Below are 26,465 nucleotides of genomic sequence, written 5' to 3'. Positions count from 1 at the left end.
AATCTCCTATGGGCTTGCTTCGCAAGACGAAAATGTCTATCGAGTTCCTGCGGGTTTCCCCCCCCCCCGTCCCCCTTTTTCTAAGCCGCTAAGCCGCTTATCAGCTGATCCGATAAGCCGCTAAAAGCCGCTAATAGCGCTAATAGCACTAATCCGCTAATCCGTCAATGGGCTTGCTTCGCAAGACGAAAAAACCGCTAGACGAAGAGAATCACAGAAGTGAGTGAGGTGTGAGAGGTCTTGATCAGATATTACTGTCTCCAAACAGTAGGATTATACAGCAGGGTTGGGGGGAAATTGTGATAGTTAAACTGATACAAATTTATAGTCCAGATATATTCTAGATGATTGGGCTACGGAAAGTGTTGGCTTTTAAAAATATGACTTCATTCTCTTCAGATCTGTCATTTACCAATATAGCTCTAAATCACTCACAGACAAACATCTGGTTGTCACTGCAAAATACCTGTATGTTATTTATCTGTTTATTGAATTTGTATCTCACCCTTCCTTCCAAGTTTCCCAGGATAGGAAAACCCCTCTAAATCAAAAAATGCTACTCTGGGGCCTGAAATTTGATTTGTGACTGTTTCATTCTGACCACAGTTGCATATTAATCCAATTTCTCTGTCAATACAATCTTCTACCTGCAGCTTGACCCCAATAAAGGTGAAAGCATAGTGGCTACACTTGATCTTAGCCAAAAGACTGAGAAGCAATAATAAAATCTGTGTTACTGAATGTCAGTATGTCCATTGAACACATTTTTATGCTGTCAGGCCCATGCAGCTGTTTAAACTTTGTTGATTAGTCATTTTACTGATAATTTTGTATTGTTTTCATGGTGTTTTATGTAGTCGTGGACCAGATCTAGGCACTCTTGGGAGGAAAATGATTTTCTAGAGCCATTTTAATCAGGGTTTAGGTTGAGTTAATATATATATTTTCCTGCTTGGCAGGGGGTTGGACTCGATGGCCCTTGTGGTCTCTTCCAACTCTATGATTCTATGAGTTTTGGCACAGAAACTGATTTGATTGCCCCAAATGATTACTTCTGTTGGGAGAGAGACAGGGGAAATGCGCCCCTGTTAATTCTCCTTGATCTCTCAGTGACTTTCGATACCATCAGCCATGGTATTCTTCTGGAGTTAGGGATGGGTGGCAGTGCTTTGTGGTGGTTCCAATCCTACTTGGATGGCCATCTGCAGAGGGTGTTACTTGGGGAGTGTTTCTCAGCCCCATAGAGCCTTCATTGTGGGGTTCCACAGGGATCGATTCTATCCCCTACACTCTAACATCTACATGAAACAGCTGAGTGGGGTTATCTGGAGGTTTGGAGTATGTTGTCAGCAATATGCTGAAGACACACAGCTCTACTTCACCTTTACATTTGCAGGGGAGGCAGTGGATATACTTGACAATTGTCTTACTTCAATAGTGGACTGGATGAGAGCCTACAAACTGAAGCTCAATTCATTTAGACTGAGGCATTTCTAGACCAGAAGGCTGTGAGGTTACCTGCTCTTGATGGGAGAAGCAACTACGCAGCTTGGGATATTTCTGAATCCTTTGTTGTTACCTGAGGTTCAGATGCCCTCAGTGGAGCAGAGTGCCTTCCACCAGCCTGTCCAGCTGCACCCCTAATCTTTACAGGGACAGCCTAACTTGTCCATGCTCTGGTGACCTCTAGGCTAGATTACTGCAATCTGTTATATGTAGGGCTGCCTCTGAAAACGGTTCTGCTAGTGCAGAATTTGGTGACCAGGTTATTCATGGGGGCAAGACGGTCTGAGCATAAAACACCAATCCTGGCTCAACTGCACTGACTGCCAATTAGATTCCAGGTTCAATTAAAAGTACTGTTTTTGACCTATAAAGTCTTAAATGGCTTAGGACCGCAATACCTCAAGCACCACCTCTCTCCATATGAGCCTACTTGGACCCTGAGATCATCCTCTGAGGCCCTTCTTGTGTTCCCTTCACAAGAGGTCCAGAGAGCGGCAACACGAGAATGGGCTTCCTGTTTGTGGGCTGCTCTCCCCAAGGATCAGCTGGTGCCTTCATTATACACCTTTAGGCAGCAGGCAAAAACGTTCCTCTTTAACCAGACCTTTGGCAGATTGACATCTTAATGCCCTTTTATGTGTTGTGGAAGGGGCTGAGGATTATTGGGTTATCTTTGTTTTTATTATGCATTTTGTGTTTTTATATATTGTAATTCTGTGTTGTGAATCACCCTAAGATCAATGGATACAGGGCAATATATATATATATATATATATATATATATATATATATATATATATATATATATATATTTGCTTTCGTAGATTTTCACGGGTACAGGAATGCAGGTTTTGGTGTCTTCGGGTGTCTTCCCGTGTAAGAGTCGGGGTGTCTGTGCGACGTTTCGACGAGGTCTCACTCGTCATCTTCAGGCTGGTGCTTTCGGCTTCTTGTTACTGGAACAGAGCAGAGTCTGGTGTTTGAGTTCCTATAAATACTGTTGAGGGGTGTGGTGTATAGCCTCCAATGTTCTGGGCAGAGAGGAAGTTCCTAGATTAGTGTGCCTTTTCTTCTTTTGTTCCTTAATTACTTGAGGGATATCTTGAGTGATTTCATGAGTGATATTCTGAATACCACTGGGTGGGTCATTAAGTGTAGATTAGTTGCTAAAGCTTTCGTGTCTTGACCTTTTGAGCTTGTGAAGAGTTTTTCTGAGAAGATGGCTGTGCTGCATTTAGTTGTGCTCTGGCTTGGCTTCGTGTATAGGGGCGAGCTATGGTTTTGTGCCTTGTGCCAGCCAGATCTGTGTAGGGATTGCAGGGGGGTGCAGCATCCGGAGGTGCCACTATAGTTTGGTTACTGGATGGAGTCTGTAATATGTCTGTGGAGAGGGTCTGGGTTTGGGTCTGGTGTGGTTGATTGGTGACGGCGTTCTGTGTGCCTCTGGTTCTGGTGTCGGTTTTTGTGGGGAGGGCTAATTTCCAGATGTCTGGCAGGCGGGACGTGTCGTCACGCTTGTTCATGTTGTGAGGGTGTTTCTCTATCTCGATGGTTTCCATGATTATTCTCTTGTGGTGATGTTCCATGTTAAAGAGCAATTTGGAATCTGCAAAATTAATTTCGTGTCCTGTTTCTTTCATGTGTTGGAAAAGAGAGGAAGTTTTTTCTTCTTTTTTGACGGCATTCTTGTGTTCTGCGATACGTGCATTTATTCGTCTGTTTGTTTGTCCAATGTACGTGGCTGGGCAGACTTTGCAGGGTATTTCATAGACCCCTTGGTTTTCCAGCTGGATTTTGTCTTTTGGGTTTCTGAGGATATTGGCTATTTTTTGGTTGGTGCAGAAGGCTGTTTTGATATTGTGTTTATGGAGGATTTTGCTGATTTTGTCTGTAGTGCCCTTGATATAAGGAAGGAGGGCCATGCCATTGTTTTCTTCTGTGTCTTGGTTTTTGGGGGGTGTTTCTTTTTGGATTAGCTTCGTAACCCTGTTTTTCTGGTATCCATTGGCGATTAACACATTTGAGAGATTCTGTAACTCAGTTGTCAAGTGGTCTTTGTCAGCCAGGCGTTTGGTTCTGGAGATGAGAGTCTTGGCTACGGAGTTTATTTGTGCAGGGTGGTGGTGTGATTGTGCATGTAAGTAGCGGTTGGTGTGTGTTTTTTTCCGGTAGATAGTGTGTCCTAGGGAGCCATCAGGTTTTTTGTAGATTAGGACGTCAAGAAAGGGGAGTTGGTTGTTGTCTTCTATTTCCATAGTGAATTGTATTTTGGGGTGTAGGCTGTTGAGATGTGTGAGGAAGCTATCTAGTTTTTCTTTCCCGTGTGGCCAAATTACAAAGGTGTCGTCAACATATCTGAGCCAAAGTTTGGGTTTGTGTTCTGACTTGTCTAAAGCATTGGTTTCAAAGTGTTCCATGTACAAATTTGCGATGACCGGTGAGAGGGGTGATCCCATAGGTGCTCCTTCTATCTGTTTGTATCTTTGTCCATTGTGGATGAAGTACGTGTTGGTTAGGCAGTGGTTGGTCAGGTCCAGGATGTATTTGGGGGGGTTGTATTTGTTTTGAATGGCTGTCAAGGCTTCATTAATGGGCACTTGAGTGAAGAGAGATACAACATCGAAGCTCACAAGTAGGTCATCGGGATGTAGGTATTGTTTCTTTATTGTTTCTATGAACTGGAAGGAGTTAGTAACGTGTGAAGCGATGGATTCTGCATAGGGCTGAAGTTGCTTAGCGAGAAATTTAGCGAGATTTTGTAGAGGTGAGCCTATGGAGCTGACTATTGGTCTGAGTGGTGTTCCTTCTTTGTGTATCTTGGGGAGACTGTAGAGTTTGGGGCATCTGGATGATTTTTCTCTGGGGATGATTCTTAGCTGGATTTCTTCACTGATAGGAGAGGCTTTTATTTTGGATTTGGTGGTTTTTTCCAGATAGGTGGTGGGATCTGTTTTTATAGGTTGGTAGGTAGGGTCTTGGAGTAGATTTGATAGTTTTGCTTGGTAGTCCGATGTGTTCATCACAACAGTGGCGTTGCCTTTGTCTGCTGGGAGAATGATTATGTTGTTGTCTTTCCTCAGGTTGGTGAGTGCTTTCTGTTCTTCTTTGTGTAAATTGCTTCTGGGTGGTTTGCTGGAGCAGAGGATGTTGGTGACTTCAAGTCTGATTTTATTGGCTTCATCTGGGTCGATTTTGCAGAACACAAGAATCGCAGAACACAAGAATGCCGTCAAAAAAGAAGAAAAAACTTCCTCTCTTTTCCAACACATGAAAGAAACAGGACACGAAATTAATTTTGCAGATTCCAAATTGCTCTTTAACATGGAACATCACCACAAGAGAATAATCATGGAAGCCATCGAGATAGAGAAACACCCTCACAACATGAACAAGCGTGACGACACGTCCCGCCTGCCAGACATCTGGAAATTAGCCCTCCCCACAAAAACCGACACCAGAACCAGAGGCACACAGAACGCCGTCACCAATCAACCACACCAGACCCAAACCCAGACCCTCTCCACAGACATATTACAGACTCCATCCAGTAACCAAACTATAGTGGCACCTCCGGATGCTGCACCCCCCTGCAATCCCTACACAGATCTGGCTGGCACAAGGCACAAAACCATAGCTCGCCCCTATACACGAAGCCAAGCCAGAGCACAACTAAATGCAGCACAGCCATCTTCTCAGAAAAACTCTTCACAAGCTCAAAAGGTCAAGACACGAAAGCTTTAGCAACTAATCTACACTTAATGACCCACCCAGTGATATTCAGAATATCACTCATGAAATCACCCAAGATATCCCTCAAGTAATTAAGGAACAAAAGAAGAAAAGGCACACTAATCTAGGAACTTCCTCTCTGCCCAGAACATTGGAGGCTGTACACCACACCCCTCAACAGTATTTATAGGAACTCAAACACCAGACTCTGCTCTGTTCCAGTAACAAGAAGCCGAAAGCACCAGCCTGAAGATGACGAGTGAGACCTCGTCGAAACGTCGCACAGACACCCCGACTCTTACACGGGAAGACACCCGAAGACACCAAAACCTGCATTCCTGTACCCGTGAAAATCTACGAAAGCAAATATATATATATATATATATATATATATATATATATATATATATATATATATATGATTGCTCTCCACCTTGATATTTTATATGAGCTGGTGTGCTATAAATATTTTTATAATTTTTTAAAAAAATACCAGGTCCCCAGCTATGGCCTGAAGGCACACAAGGCTATCATGTTTCTGAAGCTAAGCAGCTCTAATCTTTGGTACCAAAAGAACCAGAATTATAGAGCCAGGAGGGATCTTGGAGGTCGTCTAGTTGAACCCCCCTTCTCAGTGCAGGAACTGTGATACAGGGCATAACTACATCATCCCTGGCTGATGGTTATCCAGCCTCTGCTCAAATACCTCTAATAAAGGAGAGAGCTCACTTGAGGCAGCCTATTTCACTGTTGAGTAGCTCCTGGTGTTAGGAAAGGTCTCTTAACAGTTACGGTAGCTGACGTCTTCTTCCCTGGAATTTCCACCCATGGATGGAAGCCTTGTGGAGCCTTGTGGAGCAATGGAGAAGAAGTCTGATCCATCTACTGCAGGGTTGGGGAACCTGTGGCCCTTCAGAGATGGTTGGACTCCAAGTCCCATAAGCCACAGCCAGCATGGCCAGGGATAGTGAGAGTAGTAGTTCACGTGCAAGTAGTTCATTACAATGGTCACTCAAATATCTGCTTAGGCATGCTGAGATTTCTCAGCAGTAAACATCTCAGTGACTCTTACAGAAGAAAACAGAGGCAGATGAACTCTATGAGTCACTGTTTTCTTTGCTACATGCAATCACATGATGAATGGGAAAATCTGGGGAAAGAGAATTTTTTTTCATACATTTGTTTCATTTCTAAGTTATTATGGTAACATTCCTTTACATTTTCCCTTTCTTACGATGATTAATAGGTTCCTGCTTAATTTATTGCCTTCATTGCCGTTGGCTGCATAATAAACCTATCAATTGCTTAACTGTAGGGTGAAAGTTTATTCATTTAAAACATTTCTACCTTCCCACTGAATATACAACACTCGCAAGGTATCTTACAACTTCAGTAAAAACAAGGGTAGATTTTTATCCCAGTTGGTTGTTGGATTTGAAATTGGGTGTGTGTATAATATATATGTACTTTTTATACATGCCATTGTTTTGTATATGTTTTTACTGAATTGTGAAATTGCTCCAAGTAATTCGACAGTATTTTCAAAATGAAAACCTACCATTGGCAGATTCCTGTGAGGGGTTGCTTATACAGCCAGCCATGGAACTAAGTTGTACACCGCCCTGAGAACTATGGGTATAGGGAAGTATACAAATTTTAATAATAATAATAATAATAATAATAATAATAATAATAATAGTTATTATTACAGTGGTGCCCTGCAAGACGAACGCCTCGCGAGACGAAAAACTCGCAAGACGAAAGGTTTTTCCGTTTTCGAGTTGCTTCGCAAGACGAATTTCCCTATGGGCTTGCTTCGCAAAACGAAGCTTGCCCCCGCACCCCAGACCTCTTTTGAAGCAAGGGGCGGCGGGGAGAAGATCGCTTCTCCCTGTTGCCAGCCCCGCAATCTCCGGGGACAGAGGGGAAGGCACGCACGCACCTTCCCCTCTGTCCCCGGACCCCTTTTGAACCAAGGGGCGGCAACGGGGAGAAGCGATCTTCTCCCCTCCACCCCTTGCTTCAAAAGAGGGGACAGAGGGGAAGGCGCGCACGCCTTCCCCTCTCTCCCCGGACCCCTTTTGAACCAAGGGGCGGCAACGGGGAGAAGCGATTCTCCCCGCTGCCCCTTCCCTTGCTTTAAAACAGGTCCCCTCTGTCCCCGGACGGTCTCCATAGGAACGCATTGATTGATTTTTCAATGCATTCCTATGGGAAACCGTGCTTCGCAAGACGAAAAACTCGCAAGAAGAAAAAACTTGCGGAACGAATTAATTTCATCTTGCGAGGCACCACTGTATTTATAAGAAGCAATTTATAAATGAAATGCAGTAATAACAGCAATGATGATTAAATGATAACAAAAAGCAACAAAAGTAATAAAAGCAGTGAATTAACTACTGTGATTGCTAATACGTACGACCAACTTACCAAGTAGTAAGCGTGACAAAGCCTTGCCACCTTCTCCACAAGAAAACACACATACCACGTTTTCATTAATACAAATGACTGGGCAAAACCGTGGTAGGAAACCTTACTCTTTGGTTGCCTGCAGCCAGCCATTCTATCAGTTATATTTAGCAAGTCAGTCAATAGATCGGGCTGTAACTTATTCCTAGGTGATGCCTCAATATGGCAGTGTCAGAAGCAAGAGCCATATCTTCTGGGGCCTCCAAAAACACCTCTGGTTTCTTGTCCCCTTGGTTGATCAGCCCACTGAGTACTGAGATGATACAGTTGTCTTTACACTGCTTCTTGAGGCCTCCCTATGCCATCTCAAGCCAGCTCCTTCTTGCAATGTAAAGCACAAACACATTTCCTGGCAAACCCCTTTTTACAGTGTAAAGCACATAGTGTACAGCAAACCAGGTGTACCCATACCTTGTGTTACTTGCCTGTTTTGGTTTCATGATTACAGCCGCCTAGCCGATGGCCAGTTTCCCAGGTAGCAGTGCAGGTGAAATAGATAATACATCACTGCTTATTCTGATCTCCTTAGTTCTGTCTCTTGTACTTCCAGTGATTTGGGCAAGCCTTCGAGAGAGAGGAAACTCTGAAGATGGTGTAAGATCTTGGCTTTCTCCAAGCCTGGTAACCACAGTTTCCCCATTTTGGGGCAGAATGGGAAACTATGGTTAGCTGTAGACTTCCTGATGTAATCATGGCATGCTGAGGAGAGAAGGGGTGCACGTTTGGGCAAAATATGGCAAGCCAAACCAATTTTCCATTGTTGGCCATGTACTTCTAAGCATATTTTTGGGATGTAAGCCCATATTGGAGACACTTTTGAGGGTTGAAAGGTGTTGTATGATTAATATTATGAAGACATAATCATTGCATTGATTTCCTGTCATTTTGCTTGACTTTGTACAAATATTATATGGGGTGTGGGGGTGGGAACAGACACCAATGAAATTGTTTAAGTTTGGTGGACATTTGGAATAAAATCGAACTGGCAACTGCCTTCAGCCTGAATATATTGGATGATGACCACAGTTCAACACAGAGTTAGTCATGCGGAAGTCCATTAAATTAAATGGGTTTCGGAGTATCTGAGGGTACAGTTAGTAGTCTTCCTTCCACCAGCACTATGGCCCCAATCCGATTGAATCCTCCTTCCCTCCCAACAACTGCTGTTAACTTTTTAAAAAACTGGGAGATCCATGATCATAGATCACAGTTAGTTAGCTTAGCTGTAACTGTGCTGGATTGTGGCCTGAATGCAGAAAAACTATATGATTTTTCTATCCACAAGAACAGAACTAAGATACATGTTCTTTTTCTTCCCCTTTCCATTTTCTTCGAACACAACAAAAACCAGTTGCTTCCAAGATCCGGTACTTGCAAGAATACCATAACCGTGTTCTTCACAACATTTACCCCGTCCCCTCTGGAACTGACATTGCAAACACTCTGAAATACTTTTCTCAGACATTGCTAAGGTAAGCTTTAAATTATGCTTTCATAGAAAATATATACTGGTTAAATGAAGTGTATGAATAGCTTTATGAAAAATAGAAGGGTGTTCTGCTAGATGTGTCAGAGCTCAATGAAGTATAAAATCTGGAAGCAATAAGTAACTTCAATATGTGCAGCAGAACGTGGGGAGAATGAGGTGATGGACTGTACCACTATTGGCAAGTATTTCATCTGTTTCCCCACCAAGTAGATTCCCTGCAATTGGAACACTAGCAAATCAGGGGGAAAGGTGATCAACCCCCCTTTATCTGTTATGCTGATTTTCTATTTGCAGGAGGTTGCTAATAATATACCAGAGCATTCAGAACTGTGATTGCCTGCAGTCAGTCAGCAGTGATCTAGTCCATTCTACCTGCCTTAACTTTCTCCACCCATTCTGCTGCATTTATGAAGACCAGTCCTCAGTTTGCCCAACCAAACTGCTTAACAACCAGTGGCTATATAACCTGTTCCGTACCACAGCATAACAGGAGTGGAAGGCAACTTGGTCAGTAATATCTCCTAACTCGTCACCCTAAGGCAGGATATCCTAACCCCAAAGTAGTTCCCTCTGATTCGTCTGCCAAATTTTCGTAAAATTTCCAATGGTGATAATATAAAATGCTTGCAATTTCCCCTAATTGGAGTTGGATGTGCAGTTGGAACCTATAATTAAAATCCATTGCATGTCTTTTCCTGGCCTCCTTAGATCGTTTGGCTAATTAGTTTCCCTTAACAGATATGAAGTTTTGCTAAAGAACAAATGCTGATCAATACACAAAAGCAACCCCTTTCTCAAACGATGCTTCTGGCCATGTGGGAAGGAGCAGGGCTGTAATGGCTCCCAGGCCAATAGCTTAATGCCCCAGAGGGTATTTCATAGAATCATAGAATCATAGAGTTGGAAGAGACCACAAGGGCCATCGAGTCCAGCCCCCTGCCAAGCAGGGTATTTGTTGGAGTGCACTTTGATCTATTGCCTTCAAGTCCCACTACCTCCCCCATGAGCTAGAAACGGGCTTAAAACATTTAGAGGTTGAGCTGGTGACTTGAAACCTGCACTCAGTTTTGGGTGGAAATGTGTCCTACTTTGTCCAAAACAAATCAGCAACCCAAATCCTAGTTCTGAACCTTCCAGAAGCTAGGAGGCATTAGAAGTGAAAAGGCAATTCTCCAGGCCTAGAATGTGAAAGCAACCTGTTAAGTCGGGGGCAAGGAAACTGTGACTCTCTAGACATTGTTGCATTGCAACTTCCATCAGCCCCAGCCAGCACAACCAAGAAGAAAGCAAGACGATCCTATTGGATCAGGCCAGTGGCCCATCTAGTCCACCATCCTGTTCCCAGCCAGATGGCCAAGGGTGATGGGCGTTGTTGTCCAACAACTTCTGGGTTGTCATAGGTTCTACACCAATGCATTGATTATTGATTATGAATGAATATTGTGCCAGAATCCTTAAGATGGACATTCATTTAAATGGAGTTACCTATCAGATTCAATGGCAATAAGTCTTGCATGGGAGAAATGCCCCATGGGTTGCATTTGCACCTTAAACCTGGATATATATATATAATGAACTTTTTCCCTTTTTTGAATTCTTGACAATTTGAACTCTTAGGGTGCAATTGTAAGCATGCCTGCTCAGAAGTAAGTCCTACTGAATGCAATGGGGCTGACTCCTGGGTAAGTGTGTTTAGGATTGCAGGTTTGCCTTAGTCCAGGGATGGGGAACTTGTGGCCGTTCAGATGCTTTGGACTCCAGCGCCCACCAGTGCCAGCCAGTATGGCCAGGAGTCAGGGATGATGGAAACTGGACCTCAGCAATATCTGGAAGAGCCACCTCTTTCCCATCTGTGACCTAGACCCACCCTGACACCATCACAGGGCAGGCCACACTAAGAGAGCTCTCAGTCCAGAAAACTAAATGCTCTTTGTGAGCTGGAAACTGCATAATCTAGTAGCAACTGGAGGAACATGGCTTGTTGATAGATATTCCTGAATGGTTTGCTGGTTTTATTCTCGATAGTCATATTCTCACCTGATTCAGCTGCTAGTTCCTGCACATCTCTAGCATGGAATCATTGGAAGGGTGCAGAACACTTCTGTTCTTTACTCAGAAGTGAGTCCCACCAAGTTCCATGTAACTTATTTCCAAGTAAGAGTTATTTCGATTACTAAAAGAAAGAAAAAAGAAAAACCTAGGTTCTCTTTCTAGCTAATAACAATTATTACATATATAAACTGGCACATTGAAGGATGAGGCTGTTCAGAAGGAGTCATCCCAGCTAGGTCACAAAGATGGATTTAACGGAAATTTGCAACATGCTAACATCTTTGGGGGAACAACAGACATTGGTTTCATGATGAGGTTGACTTCCTTTGCATTTGGATTTAGTTGGCTTTCTTTTAGTCACATGGGGGATGAACATGACCCTTGGACTTACAGACATCATTAAGGTGCACCAAATTTGGGGAGGGAAATTGGGCAGTGCTGGTTTTAGATGGGTGGGTGGGAAAATGTAAAGAAAATGCTTTTTTTTTTTTACAAATAAAACATCACATTAAAAATAAATCACCATGCACAGCGCATAACACATTGATTCATTGAGCTCCTCCTTGAGTTGACCTTCAGGCCAAAGCATTTCTCTGCATTAAGCATGAATTTAATTTTCATGCATTGCTCATTTCCAGCTTGTTTCCCCCCTAACTTGACTGCAAATATAACAAATGCCCCAGAAGGAAAAGATAATTATTATTTTCTTATCAAGAGAAAACCGTGTTTCTTTATCTATAAAATAGCAGCTGCTCAAGATACAGGACAGGATCCCTTCTCAGAGTTTCTGCAGGTGCAAAAGCTGTTCCAGATTTTTTAAAAAATGCATTCCCATGTCCTGCGTCAGAGGCTATTGCTGAAGATTACTTCAACTTCAGAAATAGACTTGCAGGGGCTGTGGGGCTGTGATAAAAGAAACAGGGTGTAAGGTGCTGATGCAGAGGTCCTCATGTTGAGTGATCTTTAGGGTGACTGGGTACAAAGGTGGGGCAGGATAGGATGAAGCAGGGCTGGGGAGTCCTTGCCCCTCCTAATGTTGTTGAACAGCTTCCATCATCCCTGACCATGCAGGCTGGGGCTGGTGGCAATTGGGGTCCAACAACACCACAGTTTCTCCATTCCTGGGATAGAACGGCAAGTGCAAATTGTCATGTAAACAAGAGTGAGTGAATATTCCTACTGAATATCCAGGTTTTTGCACAAGTGTAAAAGAAGCCCTGTCCTCTTTTATATTTGGCAGTTTTAGTGAAGGTTGCAAGTGCTCCTGAGCCATTTCAAGTCAAATCACCTCTGGGAGATGGTGGTGGGTACAGATTGAAAGCTGGACTCTACACCGTCTTCCCTTGAGGCTGTACTCGCTTTTAAGTTCCTCTTTATGGGAGTTAGATCATCATTGACAGTGTACTTGTGTAACAGGGGAGCCAACTTGGGCCCCAGGTTATGGGTACCCAGTGCGCGTGATGTCATGACATCACGCTGTGACATGACATCATGGCATCATGTGCACCCACCGTCCTTGGAACCTGACTTCCGGTGGTACCGGAAGTCAGGTTCCGAGATCTCAGAAAGACCTCAGAAAGCATCTCCAAGCACTCGGACGTGACTTCCGGTGCTTTGCGATGCACCAGACATTGCATCAGGGGCCCTGTGGCATGGGTGCTCAGCACCCACAACTATAGATGGCACCCCTGTAGCATAACTAGTCTGTATGGAGGTGTGTCACCTAACACACTACAAGTCCCAGCATGCAATGTCACACTATTTGGGTTAGGAAAAGCTCCCAAGGTGCACCATGGTTTATGGGCTGCCCATTGGTTTGGACAGCTCCATGGTGAGTAGAAGGCAACAGTTCCTAACATGGGGATGCTAGGGAACTAGGGATTTTTGCATGCTATGCAGCTATTAAAGACCCTGCACAGATGCACCTGAAGAACCAATTCAGTGCTTCTGCTGGTACATCCAACTGTGTCCACACAACCTTGACCTTGCTGCCAATCCCCAACACTGTCCAGGTAAGCTGTAGTGTTGCTGGTCTTAGCAGGACAGCTCTGCCCCACCACACCAGCCACAAGTGGCTATTAGTTACCTTCCCCGGCCCTGCAGACTCTACAATTTGCCTCAATCCTCTGCATGCACACCAAAAAGATATATGATAATCTGACTTGCTAAGAAAGCACATTGCCATGCAAATCCTTGGCCTTTAAACATTTAAAAGTTCCCTTGCTCTGGCCAGAAAGCACATTCGATAGCAATGGAGAATTGCATGCTGGGATGTGTAGTCTCTCGATGCTTCAGCTCCATTTTGAAGGAGGACAACCTTGAATGCCTTATACCTTCAGAGAGCCAGAGCTGATCGAGATTTATGCTTTGCAGCCAAATAAAGAAAAATGAGCAATTGGACTGCACTGGAACAGAATGAAATTGAGTAGCTAAGGCAATGGAACAGCACAGCACAGGAGAATAAATTAACCCCCCCTAAAAAAAACACCATCAGTCAGTGTAGACAGTAATGACAATGGTCCAATGACATAAGCCAGCTTCCTTTGCTTCTATTTATTAGTGTGGACATGATTATGATAGTGGTCTTTAGGCGATTTTATTGGTTTGCATTAATACCCTCACGGTAACTGGACGTTGGGATACCAAAAGGGATGAGGAAAGTATATAAGGCACAATAAACAAGGCATTTTAAAAAGCCGAATATAATGGGTACAACCTGCTGCTGTGTGGCCTCTGTTTGTATCACTGAGACTTGTAGAGTTGAGCAGATGGTACAGATTACTTGTTGGAAGACGGCAGCTGGCATACTTGACCAACCCAGAACATTTGTACAATCTCCAAACAGGTCGACAGTTCCTTTGTCACTACAATAAGCTCTTGTCCTGCACATGTTTAAATCACTTCCCCAGTGTCAGTATTCTCACTGGATGACTTTGGGGCACCTTCCTGCGAGTTGTGCATTTGCTTATTCGTGTGCAAGACAATTCATAAGGTCAACAGCATATAATGAGGCCGGTGATTTCAGAAATATCTTAAGTCTGGCTCAACATCCATCCTATAAATGATGAACAGTCAATGGGATGCTAACTTCTGTCTTTTGTAGATGGTCAACCGTAGAAATCTGTAGGAAGAGTAAGGTCAAGGATATACCAGGGTGACTCTCTAGATGTTGTTGGACAGCAACTCACATCAGCCCCAGCTAGCATGGCCAGTGGTCAGGGATGATGGGAGCTGGGAGTCCAGCAATATCTGAGGGCCACAAGTTGCCAGCCTCCAAGTAGGCATTTCAAACAGTGTTTCTTCCATGCCAAACACACAGGGGGGAAATGGGTATCTGGTCTGATGCATTGTAAACAAAATATATTTTTTGTAAGCTAGCTAATATATAGTCGTGGTGTGATAAATTAGTAAAAAGATGTGAAGAGACAAAATTAAGCACCTTTAAGCTCCTCTGATTTCAGTGGGAGAGACCCAAGCATATTTTAAAGGCTGCAGTCCTATGTGCAGCTTACCTGGGAATAAGCCCCATTGACTACACTTGCTTCTGAGTAAATTTGCATAGGGTTGTCTTGCGCCTCTTCTGTTGATTTCAGGGAGTTGTAAAGGTGCTTAACTTTGCCTGGATTAGTGCCCTTTAATCTTGTTGCAGTAGCAGCCTTTTTAAAATAGCCATTTCAGAAAAGTGGAATAATATGGTTGCAATGATATTGAGAAGGCGTAGCAATCTAATTTTTAGCCTTCGTTTTGATTCCCACTAAGCCTTTTAATTATTCTAAATTATTTCTCCTTTAGTCTGTAGTGAGTTTGTTCAATAAATAACGTAAGTAGCCTTAGCAATGTATGATAAGACCCTGTCTGATATGCAGCTATACAACGGGTGATGCTTGCTTAGCCCTTAGATTTCAAAAGTAACCATGTTAACAAGAGAGTGTTTGTATTCAGAAAATAAGATGTTTCCTTCCCCTAAATTAAACACACACACAAACTACCATTCTCATAAGCTCACAAACATGCTGCAGCCCATCGACAATATATTATTTTAAAGCTTTTCCAAACGTAGTTTAGCTAACATTTTAGAAATATTATATTATTTCTAAATCCATGTGCCTGTTGAAATCTCATTATCTCAGATGATACTGACAGAATGTCATGAAACAGTATCATGTAATACATACAGACATTATTTTGATGCAATAAACATGTGATTTTTAAGGCTCTCTTAACAAACACACATGTTTATTCTTTGCTAAAACATGTTTCTAGAAGTGCCACACCTATTTTTTGCAAGTATTTCCTCCTTGGTTTCCAACAACGATGTTCAAAATGTTTTCCCAATATTATCCTTTTCTTATATAATAATAATAATAATAATAATAATAATAATAATAATAATAATAATAATACACACATATATTTCAGACAATCTGATGCTGCCGCCGTTGCATTGTTTTTCTCCTTCCATAGCAAATTGCATCTAATTTTGCAGAACTGTGAAACATGGGTGTGCCACTGAAACATGCATTTTTATATTTTTGCTCCTTATGAACCAGATAACACATGAGATGCAATGGAAAATTTCCCCACAAGTAGCAGTTTCTGAATTGTATTTTTTCCCCAAGCATGGAAGTGAACTGTTGCTAGATTTTGCAAGATGCACTAGTTATTGGTAGAGATTGCATCTCATGTGGGATGTATCTGGAGTTTTATTATTTGTTTTATAGTGTCATTTCAATGTAATGTGCTGTTCTTTGTGTCTTTGTTGTCTCTTTTTTTTCTTTGTCCCCCCAACAGCATTTTGTCCCGCACAGGGAAGAAGGAGAACCAAGATGCCTCCAATTTGACAGTGCCCATGACCATGTGTCTTTTTCCTGTGCCATTCCCACTCACCCCATCTCTAAGACCACAGGTCAGTTCCATCAACCCTACTGTTACTCGCTCCCTCCTTTACAGCGTCCTGCGAGATGCTCCCACTGAACGCGGCCAGCAAAGTCGTGATGCTCAGTTATCAGACTACCCTTCATTGGACTATCAAGGACTATACGTGACATTGGTGACTCTGCTGGATCTAGTTCCTTTGCTACAACATGGCCAGCATGGTAAGTGCAACTTTTGAATCCTTACAGACAGCTTGGGGGCATGGCATTAACACTAGGCTTGTATGAATGAGAAAAAAAAAACAGATTTCAAAAATAGGCTTGAATTGGCACGGATCCAAATTTTGTATCTTGTTTCTGTACTGTAGATACACCATTATCTACACTGGGCTTATGTCAATAAGAAAACCTTAAATCGGCAGATATCTAGATGTTTTATGTTTTGCAAATTTGACGGATCCGAGGACAGTTATAATGTATTGGTGTAGAGATATGTATCTAAAAATGTTGTCTTAGATTCTAGAGGCACTCTACTCTTCTCTGCAAGTGCTTTAGGAATGGAGTCTTGCTGTGTTTATTAATATTATTTATTAAATTCATATACAGTCGTACCTTGGTTGACAAACGCCTTGCGATTCGAACGTTTTGGCTCCCAAACACCGCAAACCCGGAAGTGAGTGTTCCGGTTTGCGAACGTTCTTTGGAACCCGAACGTCCGACATGGCTTCTGCGGCTTCCGATTGGCTGCAGGAGCTTTCTGCAGCCAATTGGAAGCTGCGCCCTGGTTTCTGAATGTTTTGGAAGTTGAACAGACTTCTGGAAAGGAATCCGTTTGACTTCCGAGGTACGACTATACCACCCTTCAAGATTTCAGGGTGATCCACAAGTGTTGTGGGATCCAGACGTGTTGTGGGGGTCAGTCTTGCCTTAACCTTCTCCCACTCACCCCAAATCTCACATAGGACATTGCCTTATCCTGAGTTCAAATCATTGATCCATCTAGCTCAGTATTTCTTTCACTGGATTTCAGACAGGAGTCCTAACTGGAGGCACCAGAGATCAAACCTGGGATTTTCTGCATCCAAAGCAGATGTTTTTTCCAATGATCAATGCCCTTCCCCAAGCTTTCCTCATCCATTCTGCCAGCCATTTTAGGCTGTCTGATTTCATTCGTTCTCTCTCACACAAATATACACAACACCCCAGTGGCTTCTCTCTGCTTGATGGCTCGCTGCTGTGAACGAACAAATTGGCCCAGCTGTGCAGCATTGTGTCTGCACTGGCACAAGTGTTTTCCTTGTGGTGTTGCATTTACAAAGGCTTCCTCAGCCATCTAAGCCATGGCTTGACATTGCAGCTATCAGGGAATCAACATGCGAAGCAGCCCCCTTTTTTATAGACGTTCTTGCCCTTCTTTCATTGCAAATTCTGCCATGCTTCACTTTCAACCAGAAGGTGCAGTTGGCCCTTATTTCCAGTATATATCCACTGTGTCAAGACTCCCACAGCTTTAACGTCTTCTGATCTAGGGTAGCTGTGGGACAGGAGAAGGTCCAAAGTTTGGAGGGACCAGTCTGGGTACTGGAAACTTGTGTTCCGAGCGTAAGCACTCAGCTCCCCCTAAAATGCCTTAGCTGCACTCCCTCACCCTTAGTGGCAGAGAACATGCTTTGCAAGCTCAAGGTCCCAGGTTGAACCCTCAGGATCTCCAGGTAGCAGCTGCTGTTCAGTGCCTGAGGCACTGGAGAAAAACCACCTGGCAGGGTGGACAATACTGGCTTATGTGAACCCATGGCTCAGTTTGGCGCAGCTCCATGTGTTCAGAGACAGGCTGCACCCACAGCATACATTTAAAGCATCGTTATACCACTTTAACCAGTTGTCGCTTCTCCCAAAGAATTCTGGGAACTGTAGTTGCTTAAGGGTGCTGAGTGACCAAAAGGCTCCTGTTCCCCTCACGGAGCTACAGTCCTCATCGTGGTTTAACAATCAAGCTCTCTTTTCAGGGAATTGTAGCTCTGTGAGGAGAAAGTAACTCTCAGCAGCCTTGGCAGAATTTACCCAGGATTCTTTGGGAGAAGCCATGGCTGTTTAAGGGGATGTAAAAGTGCTTTAATGGTGCGGATGTGTTCCCATTTGCTTGACTAGTTTCAGCACTGTCCTTGGGAGAAGCCATCTGCTATAGAGACAGGAGCCTTAAGAAAGGCATTTACTTGAGGAAATAGGTATCTGTCAGAAAGTTCCTCTGGAAGTTTAGTCGGAAGCTCATTTCTCATAACTTGAAGTCATTGGTTTGGGTTCCATTTTCCTTTAGATATTGGAAGATGGCTGTCTCCTCTCAGTCTCCTCTTTATCAGGCTAAACATACCCAGGTCCCTCAACCATGCCTCATAAGGCTTGGTTTCCAGACCCTTTATTATTTTGGTCACCTTCCTCTGCACACATTCCAGTTTGTTGATATCCTTTTTAAATTGTGGTGCCCAGAATTGGACACTGTATTCCAGGTGTGGTCTGACCAAGGCAGAATAGAGCACTACTATTACTTCTCTTGATCTGGACACTAAATTTCTATTTTGCTGCTGCATCACATTGTTGACTCATATTATGCTTGTGGTCTACTAAGAGCCCTATATCGTTTTCACATGTACTACTGTCAAGCCAGAGTTCCCCCAACCTATATTTGAGCATCTGGTTTTTCCTGCCTAAGCGGAGAACTTTACATTTGTCCCTACTGAAATTCATTTTGTTGGTTTCGGCCCAATTCCCCAATCTTTTAAGGTAATCTTGAATCCGGATTCTGTCCTTAGCCACCTTTGCTACTCCTCCCATGTTGGTGTAATCTGCAAATTTGATAAACATCCCAAGTTGTTTATAGTGAGGTTGAACAACAATGGACCCTGGGGCACCCCACTTTTGACTGTTATTGCATGAAGTCTGGAAAGGAATTGAACCACCATGTTTAGAGATACTACCTTTGACAAGCAACCATGTGGGGCGGGGAATGATATTGTAGCCAAGAGAATGCTGTAATTATAGTAATACATTCAGTGTGTTAAATATAGTGACGTATCTTTTAATAGCTTTTTGCTTTGCGACAGATCACTCTGTGATGGATAGCATTGGTCCAAAGTATTTCTGCTGTAGATTTTGTATTCCTTGATTATGTATACTGAGGTTGCAGGTCTGTGCTTCTCTATTTAGGAGTAAATCAGCAAAACTATTATGTTCAATTGCATCCACAGTCCCTTTGGGATCCTCTCATTCAGAAATTCTGGCAGAAGGAGCGGTAATTTGATTTTGCCTTAAAGTTCGGGAGCGATCCAGCTAACAGGAGATCATTTCAAGTCCTAGTTTGGTTTCAATTGCATTAAGTGTCCCATTGAAATCAATGTAACTTGGAAGTGCTTTTAACTTTGGAAATTTTATGCCCCCTGGAGTGCTATAGGTCAGTGGCAGATCATCTGCCTTGCATGCAAAAGACCCCAAGTTCAATCTCATGAACCTCCAGGTAAGGCTGGGCAGACCCCTATCTGAAACCCCACAGAGTTACTGCCAGTCAGGGTCAACACTATTGAACTAGAGGGACCAATGGCCTGACTCACAGGGAGCTTCCTGTTTTCCTAAAATCCAGTCAAACAGTCACCACTGGTGCCTAATGAACTGGGCTTGGTACTTGGCTTGTTGCTGAAGAGGCTAGGAAGCTGGTTCTTCGCTTTTTCTAAATGTGTTGGACCAGGCCGTGCCTTCCTCCTCTCACTCACTTCCATCCTTCCTTTGTTCTCCTTTCTCCCTCATCCATACTGCATTTTCAGTGCAGTTTGGTTTCTGATGGCCTCAAGATGATGGTCTAGACCTCCATCCACCTCCTGCTCCTTATAGTCCCTCCTCACTCTACCGGATCCCATCAGCAACCGCTAGGGACTACCCAAGGCCTGGACAAATGGCAGTACCCAAAATGGGCTTATGGGCACTCAGGGTGGCTCAGCCCTGGGCAGAGCAGCCGTTGGGTCAAGCATTATTTTGAAAGGACTAGACAGTTTCCTCCAATTTCTGTTGTAAGCCCCCCCTCTCTCTTGCCTCCCAGTTCTCCCTGTGCCCCAGAAGGACTCCTTTGGTCATCAGTGACCTTGATTGGATCTATCACAGAAAGGTATAAAGCAGCTTACCCCCACCTGATACCCCACCTGCAGATGTTTTGGAGGGGTACCAGGTGGTGTGGGAAGGTTGATATAATACGTAGGGCGCCTTCTCCCGCTTTGATGGTAGTCGTGCATTTACTGTTGTCTGTTTTCTCTTCCTCTTGGCAGATCTCGGACAGTCCATTTTTTACACAACCACGTGCTTGCTCCCGTTTCTCAACGACGACATCTTGAGCACTTTACCGTATACCATGATCTCCACATTAGCCACATTCCCGCCCTTTCTGCACAAAGACATTGTCGAGTATCTCAGCACCTCGTTCTTGCCCATGGCTATATGTAAGTGAATTCCGAAAGAAAAGGGTGGTGGAAAAACACTTGTGTTTCCCATAGCAACGTGAGTGTACTGTATAGGATTAACCAGCCTGTAGAAACAACCTCAAGGCATCTCCTTGTCCTACATAAAAATATAGATTTTATAGTTAGGATGCTCCCAGTGGAATTCAATGTTGTGCTATTACAAATGTTTTGTATCAGCCTGGCAGATGGAACAATCCCCCGTCCCTTTCTCTTGCATCCTCTTCTGGGGGTTCACCTGATTCCCCCTGAGCCAATTTCAGGTGGTTTATGGTGTGTTTGAGGGAACAGAAGCCCTTATGCAGGGCTTTCACTGATAGGCTTTGTTAGGTGAGTGGTGGAATTTGCAATTTTGCAAATAAAGCGGCATTCTGCGCCAAAGCCTGTGGAAGGATGGCTCTGGGAAATTGAAAATACTATTGTACCAAAGCCTGTCAAGAGCTCCTTACTGACTTGAATGTTCTGGGCCTTACTATGGATATGCCACTGGTTCAGGAGCTTCATCGGCGCAAAACACCTCTCATGCCAAGGTCTCCTTTATTTATTTATCTGTAAAAGTATCTGTACACTACCTATTAGATGACAATGTGCAAGTTAAAACGATAAAAGCAGACAGAGTAAAATCAGAGTAATATAAATAAAATATGAATGGTAACCCCAAGGGCACCATTAATTGATCCAGAAAGGGTGTAGGGCACAGGTATGTTTTTCATAACAAGTGCCAAAATATCATCTTGGAACTTGTCAGAGTTCTGAGGGGGCTACCACAGAGAAGGCCCTACCCCTGGCTGTCATACCCAGGATACATGGCAGTTCATAAAATACAATGGTTTGTGTCTGAAGTTAGTCATACTCAGTGTAAACCCATTGAAATTTCACATACAACCCAGTATTTTTAAGACTCAGAGCGGTGCTGATTTGCTGTTAATGTGTAGAAAAGGTAACTCTGGAAAGGCATCAGAATTCGCTTTCTGTTTACTACATCAGTATTCTGAGGAAATTTTGTTTGTGGTACTGCACCCTAAAGAAAATCATAGGGTGTGTGTGTGACCTGAAAACAGACATTTTTCAGAATGCTCTTCCCTGTGCCATACACGAAGCAGCAAAGAGCAGTTGCTTCAGATGTCTGGTTCAGATGGGCTCTCCCTGACCCATGAGACTGGACCCTGTTTTTATCTGCTTAAATCTCCTGAATTTTTGTTTCATTTGCTTTTATATGCAATTGCGTGTTTTCATACTGCTGTTTTATTGGTTTTTGGATGTATTTTTGTTTCAATAACTTTTGAAATATTGTATACAAGGTTGAGAATAGAATATTAAGTAGTTTATAAATGCTTTTTAATCTGTCACCGAATCAGTACGCTAATAATAGTGGAATACTACATTTTCTGCCCTCTCTTGGCTCCATGTCTATATTTTCCTCTTACTTATGGAATAGTTCTCAAAAAAAAAAAAATAGTCAACATTAACTCATGCATGTAAGATGATGGGAAGAGGTGTATTTCATTTTTCTTCTCTGCCCACTATGCATCTACCTTTGTATTATGCTTGGTGGGTTAAAACATACCTATTTACTCTGGCTTTTGAATCTGGGACTTGTGTTTTCAGGACCCACCCTATTTCCAGGACTGTAATTTTAATAATAATAATAATAATAATAATAATAATGCATCTTGATTGATATTTATCTTTGAATACAATATCTGTTTTATTTCTTTCCTCTTAGTTCTGCTTTTGATGCCTTTATGTGTTTTGTATTTTCAATAATATACCATTGGAGCATGCCTATTTCAGAATTTCACAGTGCGATCATATTCAAGTCTACTCAGAAGCAAAAACAATCAGAACTTCCAGGAAAACAACGTACAGGGTCACAGTCTTAATTTTTACAAGCAGAATACATCACAACCATTTCCTGGGTCAGTTTTAGAGTATGTGTGGAGTCTGATTTCTTCAGGAGAAGAATGCTATCTGAGATACAATGCCATTTTAGCGTATATAAAATCATGAGCTGCTCATGATTAGATTAGCTCATTTGCTGAGTCCCCGCCTCCTTTGATATGCAGAACTGCTTTCTATGGCCACATAGCCAAAGCCTCTCCAGCTCACAGCACTTGGAAAAGGCAAGTTCCAGTTTATTTTGCATTTTATGGAGATGATCCCCAGAAGCGAAAGACTGGTGGCTGCTCAACTAATATCCAAACGCTATTGATTTTTTACAATTAGTGTTTCACATTCCAGAAGCTCTTTTGACTGCGCTTGCTCTCCAAGACATCCCTGCACTGAAGATCTTATCTGAAAATATTCAAACCAGCTGGAAATTTCTGCACTGCAGCTGCTTTCTGAAATCATTGATTCCTGAGTCACAATATCTTTAAACCTAAATAAGTTATTGTTATTCCACATTTGAAAATCCATCCTCTTGCTTCCTTTTATCCTGTCGTTAATGATTCAGGTAGGGATGGGCTTAGATGTAGCAATCTTTTATATCGATCCCAGATCTTTAGCAAAGCTTTCTATTACTCCAAAGTAATTTATATAGTGGGATGTCCATAATATTTTGCTCCAGTTTTGAAATATCTGAACATTATTCTATTGTCCGATCTGCTAACCAGTTAATACAATTTGTAATATACAACAAAGTTAAGTTTGGAACCTGAAGCCTCTTTCCTTCTCATCGTCCTTTTTTCTTTTCTTTTTTGCTTTTAATCTTGCTTTTTTTGTAATTCCAAATGAATTTCAATGAACGTTGTTGCCAAGTGTTCAGCAACTGTAGTGATGATGCAGGAAGTGATATAGCTGCAATCCTATATGATAGTCATCTTCAATCAGCTGCAATCCTATATGATAGTCATCTTCAAATATCTCAAGGGCTGTCATATGGAAGGTGAAGCAAGCTTGTTTTCTCCTGCTCTGGAGGGTAGGACTCGAACCAGTGGCTTCAAGTTACAAGGAAGGAGATTCCGACTAAAGATAGAGAAGAACTTTCTGACAGTAAGAGCTGTTCTACAGTGAAATGGTCTCCCTCAGGAACTTGTGGACACTCCTTCCTTGGAGGTTTTTAAGCAGAGGTTGGATGGCCATCTGTCATGGATGCTTTAGCTGAGATTCCTGCATTGCAGGGAATTGGATGATATGACCCTTGGGGTCCCTTCCAACTCTACAATTCTATGATTCCTTTTGTTGGCCCTGAATCTCCCAACGTTCGTAGCAAGTCTCATTTAGGTGGATGGATCTGCACGATTGCTCGTTCTCATGACGTGATAATTGGCTTAGTGTTATGTACAAACCAGGCAAATGTGAGTCAGGGAGGAGTCTTTGGCTATACAAACTACAGTGGTACCTCTGGTTAAGACCTTAATTCCGTTCTTAACCTGAAACTGTTCTTAACCTGAAGCACCACTTTAGCTAATGGGGCCTCCCACTGCCGCTGCACAATTTCTGTTCTCATCCTGAAGCAAAGTTCTTAACCCGAGGTACTATTTCTGGGTTAGCGGAGTCTGTTACCTGAAGCATCTGTAACCTGAAGTGACTGTAACCCGAGGTACCACTGTATGCAGAAAACAAGAGCTCTAGAATACTGCAGTAAGATGTATTGGGATAACCTTCCAGATGATATCATGCTTGTAGTGTCAGTTTAACTGAATAGTTAGAAATTCGATATTTGGATGAATTGCTTAGAATAATAGGGAAATTTGCATTGCTCGCTACTAATACCTTGTTTGTTTTCTTTGAAGTGGGCTCCTCAAGAAGAGAAGGAGTACCTGCTCATGTTAATCTTTCTGCATCTTCAATGCTAATGATCGCAATGCAGTATACATCCAACCCTGGTATGTACTGGTTTTTCTAACTGTTTGTTCACCTGTCATTCTTCCTGGACATAAATCACATAACGTTTAAAACATGGAAACGGTGAAAAACGTTTTTTGAGCAAAGCTACTGGGACGCGGATGGCACTGTGGATTAAATAACAGAGCCCAGGACTTGCCAGTCAGAAGGTTGGCGGTTCGAATCCCCGCAATGGGGTGAGCTCCCGTTGCTCGGTCCCTGCTCCTGCCAACCTAGCAGTTCGAAAGCACGTCAAAGTGCAAGTAAATAAATAGGTACCACTCCAGCGGGAAGGTAAACGGCATTTCCGTGCGCTGCTCTGGTTCGCCAGAAGCGGCTTAGTCATGCTGGCCACATGACCCGGAAGCTGTACGCCGGCTCCCTTGGCCAATAAAGCGAGATGAGCGCCGCAGCCCCAGAGTTGGTCACGACTGGACCTAATGGTCAGGGGTCCCTTTGCTACTGGAAAGCTAACACTACATGAATTGCTTCTCAACCAAGTCTTAATCCCTCTTGCTGTGTTCTTATTTTGCAAAAGAACTGAAAACAGCCCCATGAGAATGTCTGAGTCTAGTGCCGGAAGCAGCTATTTTGGTGATAATTAATTTCACAGTGTTTCAAAAGTACATTTGGATCCCAGTGTTGGAGACTTTGAACCAGTTCTATAAGTTCTATTTTAACACCAGAAAATTAAACAGCATCAGATATATTTTTTTTAACTAAACAAAACCCCACAACTGCCTTAGTGATAATTAAGGAACACTGAAGTTTCACATTAAATTTAGAGACGAATGTGTTGATTGCTTCATATCCTGCACTTTGGTAAGTTTCCCAATGAAGCCTCCTTATAGAAGGGCAAATTATGCCTCCTACAGTCTCATAAGTTGATTGCAATTAGAAAGATAGGAGCAGTCATGCTGGATCTGATAAACATATTCAGTTATTCTGTGTGAGGTATATCTGCCACCTTTAAAAAACAACAACAGACTGTACCAAGCAATAAACAGCAGGTGAACCTATCTCTCTTGTTACAGGTAGGTAGCCGTGTTGGTCTGCCATAGTCAAAATAAAAAAATTCCTTCCAGTAGCACCTTAAAGACCAACTAAGTTAGTTCTTGGTATGAGCTTTCGTGTGCATGCACACTTCTTCAGATACGTATCTGAAGAAGTGTGCATGCACACGAAAGCTCATACCAAGAACTAACTTAGTTGGTCTTTAAGGTGCTACTGGAAGGAATTTTTTTATTTTGACTATCTCTCTTGTGGCATAGATACACTGTGCACTCATCCATGGGCTTCAGCTGTTGACTTTTTCCTTGTGGCACACCTATTTTGGCACTGCTGTTGTTAAAAAGATACCAGCACCAGATCCTTCAAAAGAAGTTTCAAAATATTTAGGAAATGAGTTGGCCAAGCTTCCTGTTCTTAAGGTTTTTGTTTTCCTTTTAAGATGGGTTGGATTCAGACTTAGCTGAATTTAGGGCACTGTTTTACAATGCTTCCAGTCCTACGTACATGTTTGCATCCAAAGAGGAACACCGCCAGAATTCTCTTTGCCCCCAAAATCTGGACACACAAAGTTGTTGAGAAAACTTCAAAATTCCAGACATTTGGCCAATTTCCCCTGGACACTACGTCCGTCATCCCGGATTTATGGCATCCCGGATTTATGTTACCTATTTGTTATAATTTTGGCTGTGTTATGTGTATCAACTTTAAATTTAGCAGTCTGTACACAGCATAGACACTTTTAGATATTTTAAAATACTTTTTTGCTTTATTTTCATTGTTTCATTGTTTTACCACTTCAGAGTTTGCCACCCCAGGCTCCTTCTGGGCGGTCAATAGTGGCATCAAAATAAATAGACAAACAATATATCTTATATGATGGTGATGTATAAAAAATGTAACGAATGATAAGAAAGAATGTAAGGTCTCATATACATCTTTTACTAAGCTTACGAGTTATAGAATATTTGTACTGCAAACTTTCTTTAAAATCACATTTCCTCAGTTGTTTTC

The 26,465-nt window shown here is 42.6% G+C and overlaps 1 protein-coding gene across 7 annotated transcripts in view; it reads left to right on the top strand.

Annotated features, from left to right (window-relative positions):
* Positions 1–26,465, top strand: part of UNC79 (unc-79 homolog, NALCN channel complex subunit) — a 148,298-nt gene that overhangs the window by 4,437 nt on the left and 117,396 nt on the right. For 5 of the 7 annotated variants that reach the window (XM_082231729.1, XM_082231726.1, XM_082231727.1 and 2 more), the window contains exons 2-5: positions 9,056–9,176; positions 16,037–16,341; positions 20,427–20,597; positions 24,353–24,445. In XM_082231729.1, the coding sequence (XP_082087855.1) occupies positions 9,056–9,176; positions 16,037–16,341; positions 20,427–20,597; positions 24,353–24,445 (690 nt within the window). Of the gene's footprint in view, positions 1–9,055; positions 9,177–16,036; positions 16,342–20,426; positions 20,598–24,352; positions 24,446–26,465 lie in introns of those variants that run through there. The other 2 variants (XM_082231728.1, XM_082231730.1) reach the window with 2 other exon arrangements.

The sequence above is a fragment of the Podarcis vaucheri genome (assembly GCF_965113315.1).
Source record: "Podarcis vaucheri genome assembly, chromosome: 1".
In the NCBI taxonomy this organism is placed as follows: domain Eukaryota; kingdom Metazoa; phylum Chordata; class Lepidosauria; order Squamata; family Lacertidae; genus Podarcis; species Podarcis vaucheri.
The sequence above is the reverse complement of the archived record's forward strand: the minus strand, read 5'-3'. Positions and strand labels throughout refer to the sequence as shown.